The sequence below is a fragment of the Rattus norvegicus genome, chromosome 11, assembly GCF_036323735.1.
Source record: "Rattus norvegicus strain BN/NHsdMcwi chromosome 11, GRCr8, whole genome shotgun sequence".
Lineage (NCBI taxonomy): Eukaryota > Metazoa > Chordata > Mammalia > Rodentia > Muridae > Rattus > Rattus norvegicus.
In genome coordinates, this window is record NC_086029.1 from 84,893,448 (window position 1) to 84,913,093 (window position 19,646).

General features: G+C 39.5%; 1 protein-coding gene across 2 annotated transcripts in view; it reads left to right on the forward strand.

The window, feature by feature from the left end:
• The window catches only part of Atp13a5 (ATPase 13A5), a 139,402-nt gene that overhangs the window by 12,252 nt on the left and 107,504 nt on the right, over positions 1-19,646 (forward strand). For both annotated transcript variants that reach the window (XM_039088300.2, NM_001191657.1), the window contains exons 2-5: positions 13,763-13,936; positions 15,430-15,576; positions 15,789-15,859; positions 15,962-16,042. In XM_039088300.2, coding sequence (XP_038944228.1) covers positions 13,763-13,936; positions 15,430-15,576; positions 15,789-15,859; positions 15,962-16,042 — 473 coding nt within the window. The remainder of the gene's footprint in view (positions 1-13,762; positions 13,937-15,429; positions 15,577-15,788; positions 15,860-15,961; positions 16,043-19,646) is intronic.

Below are 19,646 nucleotides of genomic sequence, written 5' to 3' on the forward strand. Positions count from 1 at the left end.
GGATCATTTTTAGTCTTCTTGGAGTTCTCTATTTAAGACCCCCATTCTGGCCCATTTTCTAGCTTAATTCTTTTTTTATGTTTTGTAGTGATTCTATGAATTCCAAACCATATATATATATATATATATATATATATATACACATATATATACATACATATATATATACATATATATATACATATATATATATATATATATCATCCACCTACTCCCAAGACCCTTTGATAAACAGTTGCCTTTAGTTTCCTTTAGTTTCAAAGTAATCAAACACATTTTTCTTGTTTTAAGAATCGTTTGTCTACTGAAGTTCTCTTATTTCCTCTTTCAAGGGACTAGTTTTTTTCACATTTAAATAAAAGTGGACTTTTGCATAGGACACATAGATGAATAGGAACCCTATTTACCCCAGCATCCTTCCCTTATCTCCAGCCCTGCTTAAGTACCTTAAACCTCTGACTGCAGTGGTTCCTTCTCTGGAAGGATGAAGATGGTATCTTATGCCTTTCTCCACTCTGCTCTGTCCTTTGTTATCCTTTTCCCCTGTATCTATCACACATACAGAGTTGTCTTAGGGTTTCCACTGCTGTGAAGAGATACCATGACCAAAGCAACTCTTATAAAGGACAACATTTAATTGGGGCTGGTTTGCACATTCAGAAGTTCAGTCTATTATTTTTACTTCAGGAAGTGTGGCAGCATGCAGGCAGACATAATGCTGGAGGAGCCGTGGGTTCTAAATCTTCATCAAAAGGAAGCCAGGAGCAAACTGACTCCCAGGCAGCTAGCAGGAAGGTCTCAAAACCCTCAAAGTGACACACTTCCTCCAACAAGACCACACCTACTCCAACAAGGCCACACCTCCTATTAGTGTCACTTCCTGGGTCAAGCATATTCAAAGCATTGCAATGAGTCTTCCTAATTACAGTGGCTTTGCTGAAAATTCCCAATTCTGCTGGCGCAAGTCCTCCATGCTTCTGTTTGGTGCTGAATTATTTTCTTGACTATCCTAGGTTCCAGGTACTTCTACAGCAATTTTAGAGTCATTTAATTAGTGATCACGAAAGCACTTGGTGAGCTGTTAAATGGGAGAGGAATGTTGATGTTCCACATTTCTTATATCTTCCCACTTGTTTAGCCCTCACCCTCTCAGCAGTAGCACGGAGTTCTCAGTGTCAAGGCTTTGCACACCTTTTGTAGATTTAGTACAAGGCAAGTGAATTTTTTCTTTGTTCTATTACTTGTACTTAATTGACTTTCAACTTTCTACTAATACATAATGTTGTAGAACAGTATTTAATCCTAACCCAGGGTTTCTATCCCTCCTTAGACGCTTTAGTTCCCACATGAAAGACACACACAGCCTTTACATTCACAATAAGCCTTAAACAGCACAGGAGCTGGGCAGCTGCCCACCCTCTATGCTGTTAGAATCAACTTTCCCATCGATACCCTGAGTTATTACTGTTTCATCTGTGCTGCTCTTAACTCCAATTGACCACCACACAGGGCCATGTTCTCTTGATCCCTAACCCATGGCAGTTTCTCCTCCTCTCTTGCACTTTCTTCTCCTTCATGGTTCCTCTCTCACCCCAAACCCGCTATTGGCTGTTAACATCTTTATTTACCAATCAGAAATAACTTGGGGGCAGGGTCTTTTAGCATCTTACGTTCAGACTCTCTCCTCACTGGGGCAACCAACCTTGGGGACCACAATATTAGCATTAAATACCAGTAGCATTAGGCAAACCCACTACAGCATACAAATAAAATTGGGCTTCCTGTATTTATCTACCATCCTGCCACTTTAATAGATTCACTTATTAAGTTTATTAATAGTTACAATCTATCTGTACTTAAACAAGTTACTTATTTGTAACCATATACACCTGTCTTTCTTTTTCTCTGTCTATTGTACAGACCTTTTCATCCCCACTTCCCCAAACATTAACACGGAAAGACTCATTGACTCTGTATGCCTAAGACAAATAGCATTGGGTAATAATGTATTCCCTTTCCGTTATGTCACTGCATTGGTTATATAACATATATTATGATAGTTTCATACATAGTGATGTAAATCATAGCCTATAACTTTTCTTTCAACATGCTTATTCAAGTGTCGGGTAATTCTGACCTTGTTATGACAAGTTAGAAACATTCTTACATCCTCCATTTATGAAGGAGTTTACTCAAGAACAGTTTCACTTCAACCTTAAATATTTGAAAGGACTCGTAAGTCATTTGGGCTCAAAGAATGTTTTTAACTATAATTTATAAATTTGTTTTAATTATAAATGACAATTGTAGTCGATGTGTTCTTATTGAATTTATCATGAAGTGCCCTACTCTTCCCCCCTAATGTTTCCTTTCTTAAATATCTATGGAGGAAGACTTTTTGTTTGACATTAGTATACTCAACTTTTCACTAACATTTGCATGGTATTTTTTTTCTGTTCCTCTTTTAACTTTCTGGCTTATTTATATTTAAAGCATGTCCTTTAGGAACAGCATGAAGCATACCTTTATTATCTAGCTTAACGGCTTGTTTTCACTTGTGGTATTAAGACCGTTTACATTTAATGTAATTTCTGATACAGTCGGGCTAAATTTTGTGCTGCTGCTATTTGATTCCATGCATTCTGCATGTCTTCTCTCCATTTAACCTTGTCTTACAGATGGTCCTAGGTTTCTGCATTGACACCATACACTGTGTTTTTAATGGCTTCATTATAGACCATTGTTCTGATATTTCAAAACTCACTGAACCACTGGCTAACATTTCAGTTCCCCCAATAGTTTTGCTATTACAGATAATGCTGCACCGAGCATTTTGCATTCATTATTCTTTCTTTTATGTGTTATTTCATTAGGGCATCCTTCCAGCTGAAGAATTATCGATTACAGGTAGAAACTTCTTTATAATTCTTTATAGAATTTGTAACTTTGCCTTCCCCAAAGAGTTGTCCCAATTTAAGAGGTTATCAGCAGTCTGTGCCTTTAATGGTTTCATTGAAGCCTTGCTAGGCTATATTTCCCCTGTTTAATAAAAGGAAATTATACAGAAAAAAAACTAAGTAGGCAACAGAATTGTGATTATCAGTGTCAATGCAGTGTGAAAACAAACAGACCAAAAATGTGTTTATGAGTGAACTCTTTGCAGCTATGAGCGAAACCAAAATTCTAGGCTTTTCTGCTTCTGCTTTTTCACACTCTTGGGCCTTGGCGCTGACTGTTTCTAAGTAAATCGTTGACTGTATATTCGTCATGTACTATGTGAGCTGGCATAGTTATATTATTTGGGTCTAATAAAGCTATAATACCCAGAGAAGACCAAGAGTTATAGAAGCAGAGGGAGTATAGGGAGAGGAAGAGATCTTGGAATGTTCATACACTGATGGAAATGGCATGTTTCTGAATTAAATTAGAGCATCTTCACTGATAATATCAAACTAGGACTGCATCATCTAGCAATGGGCTCCTTTCCCTACATGAGTACTCTGTAGCTTATGCTCGCTGTACAGAGCATGCAAGCAGATGCTGTCTTGACTCAGCACAGCATTCCTGTACAGTGAGTCTTCCTCTTTGTTCCATAGGGAATTCTGGGAATGAGTTACCTGAGGTCACACAGCCCACGATAAGCAGAGCAGTAAGATATACATCTTACTTCATAAACGTGGGCCATTTCTACCCTGTTTAAGGATTTCTTTCAACAACTTCTAATCCACCACTTCCTTATTAATGGAAAACTAATTTTGAGGAAAAGGTCATACTGAAGATAAAGACTGTCCAAAGAATTAAACAAAGAGATTTGTTATATGACATTATATATAATGCATGATATAAATTGGCTTAAAATTCACAAGGTTCTGTCATTAAAAACACTTCAATATCATATATATATATTCTTGTATACATATATAAATATAAATATATAAATATATATTCCCAATATCATAGCTCTGTGATCCAGATGTGGGAATTTAGAGTCCCCAGAAAATAAAAACAAAGAAAAATTTCCAATTCAACCTATTGGACAGCACACACCCCCAATGCCTCCACTGGAAGCCTTGCATGGTTCCATAAGATAGCCAGTTCAGGCTCCACATCTCCCCTTACTAAGAGTTTTACCTTACTAAGGTAACCCGTGTAGATTCCCTGGAGTCTCTCTTGTCCTAGTTCTTTAGCTCACACCCAAAATGCTCCCCAGTTCAAGTTGTCTCTCCCAGGACTCTCTCCCTCTGTCCTTCCCACACCTGATCCGTCATGGTCTTTCCCTGCCTGCCCCCAGCCCACCCACGGTATCTATTCCACTAAGTAAGTGCTCTAGCGTATCTTGTAGATGGTACACCATTGTGGATAGAAGTTTGTTGCTGGCCTGGTGTTTATGTTTCTCGTTTGAAAACATGCAGTATACCTTCTTGTACCAAAGATGCTTGAACATAAGGGTGAAGGCTCTATGTGGCACCTTCCTGACATCTTCATCTTCAGAGAGTTGCCTGACTGTTGTCTTCAGCAGTGGGGGGGGGGTGGTCGCTGTGGGTTTGTGGAAAGCAACCTTTGGTCTTGTACCAGCCTGGGTTGTTAAGGGACTCATGTGAGACCCCTTTAGCCAGCAACATGATTTCAGTACTGGAAGCTTCATTTGGGGCTGGGAGATGATCATTGGAGACTCTATTTCCCCCATTATTTGGCTATTTCATTTAGATTATCTTCATATAGGTTTCCACACTACCCTTCCAGTGGCCCTTAATTTTAGCCGTCTCTCCTGCATTCCCTCCCACAACCCCCTTTCCACTTCCTCTCCTGACTCAATCCTTCCATTTTACCCCTCCGCTCCACCCTGTCTATTCTATTTCCCTTTTCTAATGATATCTATCTGTTCCTCCTGGGACCGTGGTTCTCAACCCTTCTAATGCTGAGACCCTGTAATATAACTCTTCCTGTTGTGACCCTCCAACCATAAAACTATTTTGTTGCTACTTTGTACCTGTAATTTTGCAGTTATGGAATTGTCATGTACATATCTGATATGCAATTCATGTGGAAAGATTGCTTGACCTTCAAAGGGGTTGCAACCTACAGGTTGAGAACTGCGGCTCTTACACCTATCCTCTGCGGTCTGTGGATTGTAGCTGGATTATCACTGACTTCATAGGTAACTTCCATATCTAAGCAAATATATACTGTTTTCATCTTCCCCAGTCTGGGATACTTCATTCAGGAAGATATTTCTCCGACTTTGAGACATTTGCATGCAAATTTCATGATGTCCCTTTTTCTTAATGAACGAATATATCATCGGGCAAATTTTCTTTATCCATTCTTCTGTGCAGGGACATTTAAGCTGTTTCTAATTTCTGGCAATTGTGAGTAGGGGAGTAACGACCATGAGTGAGCAAATGCCTCTGTAATTAATAGGAGGAAGCATCCTTTGGGTAAATTGCCTAAGAGTGGTATAGCTGGATCTTAAGGCGGCAGCATCTTCGAGAGGGAACAGCACACTGATTTGCATAGTGGCTGTACAAGTTTGCACGGCACCAGCCATGGAGGAGTGCTCGTCTTACTCCATATTCCCGCCAGAATGAGCTGTCACTTGTTTTGTTGCTCTTAGTCATTCTGGCAACTACAAAATGAAATCTCTAAGCAGTTCTAATTTGCATTTCCCTGATGGCAAAGGATATTGAACATTTTTTCTTTGTGTGTTTCTCAGCCATTTGAGTTTTCTCTATCGATAATTTTCTGTTTAGATCTGTGTTTCGTTTTTAATTGGTTTGCTTCCCGATATCTAGCTTCTTGAGTTCTTTATATAGTTTGAATATTAGTCTTCCATTGGATATGTAGTTGGTAAAAATCTCCTCCCATTTTGTAAGTTGCTGCTTTGTCTGAAGGACAGTGTCCTTTGTCATGCAGAAACCTTTTAGATTACGAGTAATCAAGCAATAACTGATGACTTAAGGCCTACTCCGCAAGATGGAACCCATACCCAGATTGCTTGGGCCACCAAGAACCTGAGACTACATAGCTCATAGATGGGGTAAAAACCAGATGATACTGGTCTAAGAAAAGAAAAAATCTATCAGGAAAATGACTCCTAATGATATTTTGCATACTCATAGGTCAGTGCTGTGTTTGGCCATTATCAGAGAAGCTTCCTCCCGCAGCACATGGGAACAGATATAGAGACCGAAAACTGGACATTAAGATAGAGAGTGGGAGATCTTGGAAACACTCAGCCCTAAATGGAATGTCTCCATCAAATCTTTCCCCTTAGAGTTCAGGGGACCCCGTGGAAGAGGAGGCAGAATGAGAATAAGAGCCTGAGAGGACGGAGGACACCAAGGAAGGTCCTTTAAGTCAACCCTGGGACACTTCAGTACAGTTCCTCGTGCTGTTATAAACTGTAGTGTAAATACCTGTGCGTTCTGATGGTCATAGGTGACCCCTAGGAAATGGTCATTTGATCCTGAAAGGGGTAATGACCCACAGGGTAAGAACCACTGTGCTAAGTCAACACGAATCAACATGAGCAGAGCTCACAGGAACTCACAGAGGCTGGAGCAGCACAGAGCTGGCCCCGGCCTGCCTCAGGTCTTCTGAATGTATGTTATGGCTTCCAGTTTAGTGTTTTTATGGAATTTCTGAATGTGCAAACAAGTTTGTGTCTGATTCATGTGCCACTCTAGGGTTCTTTTCCTTCTGTTGGTTTGTCTTGTTCAACTTTGGTGTGATAGTTTTGGCTTTATCTTATTATAGTTTTTTTTTTTTTAGAAAAAAATGAATGAATTAATGAGTGAATGAGTGAAAAACTAGCTGCTAGGGTAAAAGTTAGCAACTAAACTACCACTTACACCTGCTGTGATGGGGAAAATTAGTATGCTGTAATAGAATGACAATGGGTACATCAAGCACTCCAGGACAATGTTCAGGAGTAATTGGTATATTGGTATATTGGTTTTTGCTTTGTTTCATGCTTTTATTTGATTGCAGTTTGGTGGGTTTTTGGAGAGGCAGGGTTTATGTTGTCTTCTTGGTTTTGTTGTTGTATTGAGTCTTTGTTTTTTGGGAAGGAACTGAAAGTTGGGTGGGTAGGGATGGGGAGAGGATCTGGAATGACCTGGGGGAAAGGAAGAATACGATCAAAATACACTTAAATTACATTTTTTAAATAACAAAAAATGTCATTTAAAAATAACAAAGTGAAATTGATCTTTGGAGAGCCTTTCGTGTCTTCAGATATTCCACCAGATTTACATGTGCTGGTTCAGAAACAATATATTAGTTCATACTTTCAATCACATCAGTTATTATTATAACCCAATGTGAATAAAGATGAAAGTGGATGTCTGAATCATGACTGTCACAAGCCTATCATTTTCTTTAATAGATTATATTTTTTTCAATGATTTACTTTTTCACTTTACATCTTGATTGAACCTCCTCAGAGAGGGGACACCACTCTGCCCCTGTCACCATGTCAACCTGCCCTGGAATGTTAAGTTGAATCAGGATTGGGTTTCCTTTTTATTCTCTTCCACTGAAGCCAGATATGGCAGCCCAGGTAGGGGAAATGGATCCAAAGGCAGGCAACAGAGTCCTAGTCAGAGATAGCCTCTGCTCCAATTGTTACAGGACCCACAAGAAGACCAAGCTGCACATCCACTTGGCCCCTCCACCTTCCTGAATCCTTCCCCCATCTCTTCCGCAAGACTTCCTGAGCTCTGCCTAATATTTGGCTGTGAGTTTCTGCATCTGTTTCCATCTGACGCTAGATGACGTCTCTCATGTGACAGTTATGCTAGGCTCCTGTTTGCAAGCATAGCAGTTTCATTAATAGTATCCGAGGTTGGCTCTTTCCCATGGGGTAGTCTCAGGTTGGGCCAGTCATTGGTTGGCCAGTCCCTCAATCTCTGCTTCATTTTTATCCTCACATATCTTGTAGGCAGGGCGAATTTTGAGTCAAAGGTTTGTGGGTGGGTAGGTGTCACCCTTCCTTCACTGGAAGTCCTGACTGACTAGAGGAGGTGGCCTCTTCAGGCTCCATATTCCCTGCTGCTAGGATACTCAGCTAGGATCATCCCATATTCTCCCAGAGGTCCCAAATCCCAGATCTCTAGCTTGTCCCAGAAATGTCCCCCAATGGTTTTCCTTCTCTTTCCCAGCCCTCTCACCCTCACCTCTGCTCTCCCCAAACATGATCCTCACTCCAAGCCAGTTCCCTCTCTCTATCCAGTTAAGATGTCTAATTTAATTCTCCTTCTGAGTGAGACTCAGTATCCTTCCTGGGACCCTCCTTGTTATTTGGGTTTTGGGAGGTCTGTGTGTGGACGACGGTTATCCTGTACTTTATGGCTAACATCCACTTACAAGTGAGTGAATACCATGCATGTCTTTCCGGGGCTGGGTTACCTCACTCAGGACGATATTTTCTAGTTCCATCGATTTCCCTGAAAATTTCATGAAGTCCTTGTTTTTAATACCCGAGGAGTATTGTGTTGTATAAACATACCACATTTTCTTTATCCATTCTTTGATTGAGCAATATCTGGGTTGTTTCTGTCTATTAAGAATAAATCTTCAATGAAACAGTTGAGCAATTGTCCTTGTAGTATGTTGGATCATCTTTTGGGTATATGCCCAGGAGTGGTATAGTTGTGTCTTGGTGAGGAACTATTCCCAATTTTCTGAGAAAACACCAGATTGGTTTCCAATGTGGTTGTACAAGTTTGCACTCCCACCAGTAATGGAGGAATGTTCTCCTTGCTCCACATCTGAATTAGCATGTGCTGTCTCTTGAGTTTTGGTTTTAATCATTCTGATTGGAGTAAAGTGTTTTGATTTGAGTTTCCCTGATGACTAAGAATATTAAACATTTCTTTAAATGCTTCTTGGCTATTAGAGAATTCTCTGCAATCCATTATCTAATTGGTTTATTTGGTTTGTTGGTGTTTAATTTCTTGAGTTCTATCTATGTTTTGAATATTAGCCCTCTGTCAGTCGTAATGTTGGTAAAGATCTTTTCCCAATCTATAGGTTGCTGTTTTGTCCTATTGAAAGTGTCCTTTGCCTTACAAAAGCTTTTCAGTTTCATGAAGTTCCATTTATTAATTGTTGGTATTCATGTCCGAGCTACTTTTGATCTGTGAAGGAGGTTTGTTCCTGTACCAATGCATTCAAGGTTATTCCCAGTTTATCTTTCATTAGACTTAATGTATCAGGTTTTGTGTGAGGTCTTTGATCCACTTGGACTTGAGTTTTGTGCAGGGTGACAAATATGGATCTATTTGCATTGTTCTACATGCAGATATCCAATTAGACTAACACCATTTGTTTAAGATACTTTCTCTTTTCCATTGTACGGTTTCAGAATCTTTGTCAAAAAACCAAGTGTCTGTAGGTATATGGATTTATTTCTGGGTCTTCTATTCTATTCCATTGATCAACCTGTCTGTTTTTATGCCAACACCATGGCATTTTTATCACTATTGCTCTGTAGTACAGCTTGAGATCAGGGGTAGCGATTTCTCCAGAAGTTCTTTTATTGTTAAGGATTGTTTTGGCTATCCTGGGTTTTTTATTTTTCCACATGAAATTGAGAATTTCTCTTTCAAGATCTGTAAAGAATTGTATTGGAATTTTGATGAGAATTGCATTGAATCTGTAGATTGCTTTTGATAAGATGGTCATTTTTATTATGTTAATGCTACCATCCCAAGAGCATGGGAGATCTTCTGATAGCTTCTTCAGTTTTGTTCTTTAGAGACTTGAAGTTCTTGTCATACAGATCTTTCACTTGCCTGGTTAGTCACAGCATGATATTTTGTATTATTTGTGGCTGTTGTGAAGTGTGGTGTTTCTTTTATTTTTTTCTTTGTCAGTTTATAGTTCTTATAAAGGAGGGCTACTGGAATGTTTTTCTTTTAGTTAACTTTGTATCAAAGCCACTTTGCTGAAGATGTTTATCAGTTGTAGGAGTTCCCTGGTAGAGTTTCTAGGGTGACTTATGTATACTAATATTTCATCTGCAAATATCAATACTTTGACTTCTTTCTTTCCAATTTGTACACCCTTGATCTCTTTTAGTTGTGCATATGTATATACATATACATATATACAGATATATGTATCACTATCTATCTATCTATCTATCTATCTATCTATCTATCTATCATCTATCTATCTATCTATATCAACCTTGTGCCTGATTTTGGTGGAATTTCTTTAAGTTTCTCTCCATTTAATATTATGTTGGCTATTGGTTTGCTCTATAGACTTTATTATACTTAGGTATGTGGTTTGCATCCCAGACCTCTCAGACTTTTATCATGAAGGAATTGGATTTTATCAAAAGGTTTTTCAGCATCTAATGAGACTATTATGCTTTTGCTTATACTAGTTTGTTTATATGGTGGATTTTACTGTCATATGTTGAAACATTCTTGCATCCCTTGGATGAAGCCTACTTCATCATGGTGGATAATGTTTTTGATGTGTTCTTAGATTCTGTTTGTGAGTATTTTATTGAGTATTTTTACATCAATATTCACATGGGAAATTGGTCTGAAATTCCCTTTCTTTGTTGAGTCTTTGTGTAGTTTAGGAATCAGGGTGACTATGGCCTCATAGGATGAATTTGGCAATGTTCCTTCTGTTTCTATTTTGTGGCATAGTTGGAGGAGCATTGGTATTAGCTCTTCTTTGAAAGTCCGGTAGAATTCTTCACTAAAACCATCCGGCCCTGGACTTTTTTGGTTGAGACTTTTGATGACTACTTCTGTTTTCATAAGGGATAGACTATTTAGATTGTTTACCTCACCTTGAATTAACTTTGGTAAGTGTAATTTGTCAAGAAAATCATCCATTTCATCTAGATTTTTGAATTTTGCTGAGTAAGATTTTGAAGTAAGACCTAATGATTCTTTGAATTTCCTCAGTGTATGTTGTTGTCTCCCTTTTCATTTCTGATGTTGTTAATTTGGATACTGTCTCTCTGCACTTTAGTTAATTTGTCCAAAGGTTTATTTTCTCAAAGAACCAGTTCTTGGTTTTGTATTACATTCTTTGTATTGTTCCCTTTGTGTCTGATTGATTGATTTCAGCCATGATTTTGTTTATTTTCTGCCTTCTACCTCTTTTTGGCGTGCTTGCTTCTTTTTGTTCTAGAGTTTTTAAATTGCTAGTATGAGATCTCTCCAATTTCTTTATGAAGGCACTTAGTGCTATTAACTTTCCTCTTAGCATTGCTTTCATGTGTCCCATAAGTTTGGGCATGTTATGCCTTCATTTTCATTGAATTCTAGAAAGTCTTTAATTGTTTATTTATTTTTTTCTCTGACCCAGAGATCATTGATTAGAGAGTTATTCAATTTCCATGACTGTGTAGGTTATCTGGTATTTCTATTGTTGTTGAAGGCCAGCCTTAATCCATGATGCTTTGATAAGACACAAGGCATTATTTCAGATTTCTTAGTTCTGTTGAGGCTTGCTTTGTGACTGAGTGTATGGTCAGTTTTGGAGAAGGATCCATGAGGTGCTGAGAAGAAGGTATATTCTTTTATGTCTGGGTAAAATATTCTGTAGATATCTATTAGGTCTATTTGCTTCCGAACATTGGTTAGTTTCCTTCTTTCTCTGTTTAGTTTCTGTCTCAATGATCTGTCTATTGGTGAGAGTGGGGTGTTGAAGTCTCCCACTATTAATGTGTGGGTTTTGATGACTGATTTAAGCTTTAGAAATGTTTCTTTTATGAATGTGACTGCCCATGCCTTTGGGGGCATAGATGTTTAGACTTAAGATGTTCTTTTGGTGGATTTTTCCTTTGATGAGTTCAAGTGTCCTTTCCCATCTCTTTGGATTAATTTTGGTTGAAAGTCTACTTTCTTAGATATTGAAATGCTTAGTCCAGCTTGCTTCCTGGACTTCATTGCTTGGAAAATACTTTTCCAGCCCTTTACATTGGTAATGTCTATATTTGTTTCTGAGGTAAATTTCTTGTATGCAGCAGAATGATGGATCCTGTCTTCCTATCTATTCTGTTAGTCCATGTCTTTTTGTTTGGGAATTGAGTCCATTGATATCGAGATACATTAATGATTAATTATGTTAACTCTTATTACTTTGATGTTGGGAGTGGTTGTGTGTGTGTGTGTGTGTGTGTGTGTTTGTGTGTGTGTGTTTGAGGGAGAGAGAGAGAGAGAGAGAGAGAGAGAGAGAGAGAGAGAGAGAGAGCTTTCTTTTTGTTTTGCTGGTGTGAGATTACTTATTTCCTGCATTTTCTTGGGTGTAGTTAACCTCCCCTCAGGTTGGAGTTTTTTCTTCTTAAATCTTTTGTAGGGCTGGATTTGTGGACATATATTGTTTAAATTTAGTTTTGTCTTGGAATGTCTTGTTTTCTCAATCTATGGTGTTTGAAATTTTTGCTGAGTATAGTCTAGCATTTGTGGTCTCTGAGAGCCTGCGAGACATATACCCAGCCCTCTGTTTTTTGGAGTCTCTGTAGAGAAATCAGGTGTGATTCTGCTAAGTCCACCTTTATATGTTACTTAGCCTCTTTCACTTGCAGCTTTTAATGTTTTTTCTTTGTTCTGTATACTTAAATGTTTTGCTTACTACATAGCAGGGATTTTGTTTCAATCTACTTGGTGATACATGTCACTTTCTTCTATTCCTATTATTTTTAGTTTAGATCTTTTCATAGTGTCCAAGTTTCCTGGATGTTCTGTGTCAGGACTTTTTTTAGATCTACCATTTTCTTTGACAGATGTATCAGTTTTTTTTTCCTATCATATCTTTTACACCCGAGCTTCTCTTTTCAATCTCTTGAATTCTGTTGATGATGCTTTTGTCTGTTCTTCCCTTGATTTTCCATCTCCAGTATTCACTCAGTTTGTGTGTGTGTGTTTTTTAATTGATTCTATTTTCATTTTCAGGTCTTGAACAGTTTTATTCATTTCCTTCACTTGTTTGTGTTTTCCTGTATTTCTTTAAGGGATCTATTAATTCCCTCTTTAAATGCCTCTATTATCCTTTTTTTAGATTGGATTTAATGTAATTTTCCTGTGCTTTAGTTGTGTTAGGATATCCAGGTCTTGCGATAGTGGGATAGCTGTGCTCTGGAAATACCATCTTGCCCTGGTGCTTGTTGATTCTCTTCTTATGCTGGCCTTTAGCCATGTGGTTGTTCTTAGACTTTCCTGGTGTAGCAGGTTTTTGGAAGGAAGGCCAAGCCTGAATGTTCCTGATGCAGCTGGCTTTGGGTGGGCAGCTTCAAGCTGGACAGTTGACCTCAGGGAGCAGTGCACATCGCAGGGCAGATGAGCATGCCTCAGCGGAATGGAGGAAGGAAGGGGTCTAATCTAGATGTTACTACTGCAGCCTGCCTGGTGAAGGTTTGTGGAGTCATGGGTAGACAATGGCACTTAGGGAACAGCTTTGCAGTCAGGGCATCTGGGCATGCCTCCAACATTTTTTTAATACCTAAAGAAAATAAATCCACTTCAAAACATGAGGTATGTTACGGGTACTCAAGCTACCTCTTGGGAGGACATAGAGGCAGGTAGATCTCACTTTTTCATCCCATCACAGCGATGTAGGAAGTATTGTGCTTCTCTTTCCTTTTATATAACAGCTGTCAGCTGCAGTCGACTCAATTCTATCAACTGATGCTCTTAGCCAATAGCCCTGCATCCACAGCATACATTCTATGAAGCAAAAAGATACTTTTGCAAATACTGAAACATAAAATGCTCTGTTTATTATGCAGGAGGTGTTTGGCTACCAGACTCAGAATTTACGAAGAGCCTTGTGCCTCGTCACAGCCATCCTGACTCTTGGGGCAGTTCAGCTCATGTTCTACTGGAGGCCTGAGTGGTGGGTGTGGACCAGTTGCATCCCATGCCCCTTACAAGAAGCAGACATAGTTTTGCTGAGGACAACTGTGCGTACCTTTCTCTTGTCCATTTTAAATGCCATGATCATTACTGAAAGGCAGATACTGTATATTCTCACATGAGGAAGATATGAGGTTGACATTATAGAATAGTCATTATTAATTCTTGGAGCCTGAAGGGGAAAAGGAGAGATAAAGGGAAAATGATTACTAGGTAAAAAGTTACAGTTGAATAGAAGAATACCTGTTAATATCCTACAGCATGATAGGATAGCACGGTTGACAGAAAATTTTAAAAATAGCTAGTTTCCAACACAAAGAAATGTTAAATTTCTAAAGTGGTTAAGAAGCCTATTACCCTGATCTGATAATTCAGAGCACACCCTATTGCTGTGTGAGTGTTTCTGGGGAGACATCAAAAATTGTCTATTCATGAACAACAGATCAAAGAAATGATTTTACCCAAGTCTAGAATATATATGCTATACACATATTTGCATAATAGATGTATATATTTGTATATATATATGTATATATTACTCACAGGATTATGGGTGAATCACAGGTAGTTGTAGCACTGAAGAGCTTACCCTACTTCTAGAACTCCTTGCTTTATCTGCAATTGATTAAACAGGTTAGAGAGCCTTTTCTTTCAGGAAAATTTTACTACCTTTATAGCCAGTGGAAGACTTCTTGGGATTCTTGTAAGTTTTAGGAACTCATTTAGACTTGTGAGTTTTATTTTCTGAGTCTTCAAGGTGGGAGTGTTTCGGCTCAGAGGAAATAACTACACAAGACCCATAAATATATGCAAGAACTATATTTCAAATAAAATGAACTGTAACTTTTAAAGCAAAATGTATTTTATTATGCATCTGTGACCCAGCAATGATGGAGTAGTATTCTAGAGAGAAGATTTCATCCATTCAAGCAGTTTACCTAGACTAGAACAAGAGGGGAAAATCTATCTCTGCAAGCTACATGTTACCTCTTGTCTACCCCAGGAATGCTGATGTTGCCTTCTCTTTAACCTACAGATATGTCTGGTATTTCATGGTCAGTGGCTGTCATTGTTACAATTCTTAGAGACCACACAATGTGGAAACACTCAAATTTTTTTTTAAAAAAAATGTGTGCCTTGGAGTATTCTAGGTAGGAGCTTGTGGATACTATTTTAAAATAACTAGATCTTTGCGTGATGTTGTACACTTATGATCCCAACCCTTGGGAAGCTGAGGCAGGCCAACCAAAAAGGTGTCTAGAATACACAAGGAATCCATGTCTCAAAAAATTAGATAAAATAATAAAAAAGGAAATAGAGTCATCTAAGAAAGTTTCTAGACATAATGCTTTCCTATGAAATACGTCCAGTATTTCTCAAAAGTTTGAGCGTATCTGAAGCCTCTGGAAGGCTCACTGAAACACACACTTCTGCCTCTACTTTCTGAGTTTCTGACTCTCTGGAGTCTAGAGTAGGGTTGAGAATTTGCATTCTATGCAAGGTCTGAGATTGTCCTCTTTTTTTTTGTTGACATTTCAAGGATGAATTTCGAAGATATATGAGGAAAAAGGTTTTCTGCCTTCACTTATCGACACTGAAGATCCCTATAAGCAAGAACCCAGGGGAACCTCTGGTAGCTGATCACCACTCGGTCATAAACCAAGCTGTAATGAAGCCAGAATTAAAAGTAAGGGGTCTTATGTGTGGGATGTTTTGGCACATTTGTGGGGGGGGGCAAAGTAGAGTGTGTGCTTATTGGTTCATGTTTTGAATGTAACATTTTTTGGGCTGGAATGATATTGACATGTAACACCCACATGGGAACCTACACTGAACATTTCCCCCTTGCTTGGCTTTCCTCTGTGAATGATGCCTGTTCCTTCCTATTTGTGGTTGCAGCTACGATGCATTCAAGTGCAGAAAATCAGGTACGTGTGGGATTTCTTGAAGAAGCGATTTCAGAAAGTTGGGTAAGTATAGACTTTATCACCAGTACCTCAGGACACGGTGAAGAACCCTGGCTCACGGGCACTGTAAACTGAAGTGTGGTTCCTATCCCAACCCCATCCTAGGTTGCTGGAAGACAGTAACTCCTGCTTTGACATCCACCATACATTTGGATTGGGTCTGACCAGTGAAGAGCAAGAGGTCAGGTAGGATTAATTATGCTTGCTAAGCCTAACCCTGCTGGTCTAAAGCATCAAATGGACCCTCACGGGTGTGTTGCTGGCAAAATGCCGTTTGCTGGCATCAGAAAGACATTCTAAATTCTCTTCTTAGGCAAGCTTATTAAAAAAAAGACACCAAAAGAGCAAAGCAATAGAATAAAATGAGACCTTTGTCTAGGCTTGCAGAATAGGCATTATGATAAGCTAGAGTCATTTAATAAACATCGGCTTCTTAATCCTCCCAAATTAACTGAGAACAAAAAAGACAATATTCCGATCATACTTCACTTTGGACAAACAGCTGTGCAGATGAACATTTTACTGTTTGCTTGCCTATGCCATTCAACATTGTGTGTGCAGGATCCAGAATAGCCCCAGACTCATGACAGGAGCTCAACAGAGATTTGCAGAAGAAACAAATAAATGATGCTATTCATTGATGTATTATCTGTGCGTCTCTGATATGTCAGGTGTTTTGCAAGGGACTAATGATTTAAAGAGAAAGACATTGTCATTCGTGTGGGGGAGGGGAAGGAAGGAGGAACGGAGGCAAAGAGGAAGGGAAAGGAGTAAAAATCACAGGGCTGGTGTCTGTAGGCTGTCAGAGATTTGGAGATGTTCGTTCAGTTTACCAACTAGAGGGGAAATATCCCTGCTTCCTCTAGCTCTTGTTTGAAATGGCTGATCCTGGTGAGCCCCAAAGGAAACAGTTGAGTCCTTCTGATAATCTTAACCATCTGTTTAGTTTCTCAGACACTTTTAGGGGCATTATTTACTTGATATCAACCAGACATGTCAGTTGTCCGACCAATAAGAATTGGGATGAATTCCTGTTCTGGGGTTCTGCCCCCACAGTTCAGAGAGTTCTGTAGGAATAAGAGAGTCCATATGAGATAAAGAACTCTGGAATTCTAGCAAGTTCCTCACACCATTTTTTCATTACGCTTTAAATGTTCATTTATTTTATGTGCATGTCTATGTGGCTGCATAAGTGCTACAAAGCATGCGTGGAGTTCAGAAGACAATCTTCAGGAGGTAATTCTGTCCTTCTGCCATGTGACTGGGCTCAGGCTAGCAGGCTTGGCCGCAGGTGCCTTCATTTGCTGCAGCATCTTGCTGGTTTGCCTGCCACTGTAATCCTTATGCAGAGTTTAAGAAGCCTGAAGTGTTGGTTTCAGTCTTTCCTCTGTGGAAATGCTATGAGAAATGAAGCAGACATCTGTACCAGAACAATACTGCAAAAACCTTCTTAGAAATATTGTCATTACATAAGATTTCAGCTGAATGTTTGATACATTGAGATACAGAAACTTTTCAAAGTCATTAAAATGAAACTCGTTTCATAATACTTAATGCAAGACGTTTGGAGGATTGATCTAGAATGCTTAAGAGTTCTCAGTGATAGATGGTAGAGAAATTCTGCACAAGAAACCATTTCCACAGGAAAGATTCCCCTTCGGTGTAGCTAACACACATTTGTCCTTATTTATCAAGTGCCAAGCTTTAATAAACATCATCCATAATTAAATTTAAATCTGGTCTACACAATAAAGCACTTGACAATCTAATAAGCAAGACAGAGTACAGTATCCCAAATATGAAGAATAGAGAAATAATCTCATAAGCAGAGGCATATTTTATGTTGTAGGCATTCCAGAGTGAAGGACAGAAAGGGCCAGTGGACGTCACTCATTTCCCCTTTATTTCTTAGAGTGAGTTGGGGGGCCTTTCCAGGGAAATTAGAAGTGGCTGATTGATTGAGGGGCATGCGAATTCAATAACCAACACTGAGCTTAGCTTCATTAAAAAACCAAGAGCTCACTGAGAGAGAAGAAGGAAGGAGGACTTGCAAAATCTGACAAGATGTCATGATATAAGATCGAAAGACACACTTCTTTCTTCATGGGGTTCCTGGCAGCCAGGCAGGGAGAAGACCTAGGATGTCCATAGGTCTCATTTGTCAGCAGCAAAAGCTTATCAGGTCACCAGCAGAGTGGATTTCACCCGGAGAGAAGTTGCCGAAAGGCATCATAAAATGAATATGTAGATTGTCTGAGGAGCTGGCTTGCTCTGATCTTTACCTCTCAGTGCTTAACTCAGCTTTGTGTCCTCACAGATGTTCTGGGCAGGTTCACTGACCGCTCCCATCATAAGAGGGGGGTGCTGTGAAAACAGCACGCCTGCTGCATGTCCACGAGCCTTTCTAGGGGACAGGGTTAAGACACCCCTTGTCCTTTTGCATTCAGCCCATCCTGTCCTCGACCCTTTGTTTAGGTCCATGAAAACAGAAAAGTAACTGCCTGGCAGCACATTTGAGGTAAATTCCAGACATTCACCTCACTAGTGACTGCAGAAGAGATCAAACTTTGACAGCCTCTACTGTTTAGCAGTCTCTACTGTGGGAATATTCATTCTACAGCCAGTTCACGTCACCAACAAGGCAACACTGAAGGGAAGAGCCACTCACTGTTGATTTCGTGGCTCTTTCAGGCCAAACTCAACTCTCAACTTTGCCCTCCTTTCTGAGGAGGAGAAGCAGGCATGCTTGTTAGGGACTCGGAAAAGGAATATGGGTGATGGACAGCCAAAGAGCTGGCGAAAGCTCCACCTACAGGAAGCTGTTTTATGGAAAGATCAACTATAAACAGGGAAGGAAGATGAAAGGAAGGAAGGAAGGAAGGGAAGGAGGAAGGAAGAAGAGAGAAGTTGGTACTACCACGGGACTTTGCTGTGGTACAGCTCCTGTCCTAGTGGGAGCAAAACCTGAAGAGAAAAAATGGTTACCCTTACGCCTTCTGAAAGTCACACACTGCAAAAATGGTCCAAACGTACCCAGCCTCCCATTTCATCTTCCTAGAAAGGAGCAAGTGATGGCTTAACAGAGAATGGGAGAAAAGCCTTATCCACCCGCTTGAAGCTGAAAATACGCTCTCAACTCCTAACTCTCAACTAGGAGTTAGCAAGTTGTCTTAAGATACTACCTATAGGGGTTGGGGATTTAGCTCAGTGGTAGAGCGCTTGCCTAGCAAGCGCAAGGCCCTGGGTTCGGTCCCCAGCTCCGAAAAAAAAAAAAAAAAAAAAAGAAAAAAAAACTAAAAAAAAAAGATACTACCTATATTTCATTTAAAATGAATTTTGATAAAAATCAAACAGTTTGAGAGCAATGTTCTCTTTTTAATAAAGTGAAATTTTCAGGCCCACAGCTTTGTGGGCTGCATCTGAGCCCTGAGGAGGTGGCAATTGAAAGGCGAAATGAAGGAGAGGGTGTCGAGCTCGAGCTCTTTCTGTGCCTTCCCCACAATTCTTCATGCTCTTTTCTTTCTTTCCCTTTTGGTCTTTTATTTATGGAATGCTTGGGCATTCTCTATCAGCAGGGACTCCTGAGAGCACCTCGCCAGCTCATACTGAGAACTGAAATCCTGTAAGAGCTGTCCCGGCTACTACCCCAGAGCTTGTGGTTTAGGAACTGAAGCACATTTCACTAGGAAATGAAAGAAATGGACAGAGCACAGACAAGGACCAGGAGGAAAAGCTAAATGACTGTTGTCACATGCCATTTAGAGACAGGTCGTTTCAGTATATCATCATT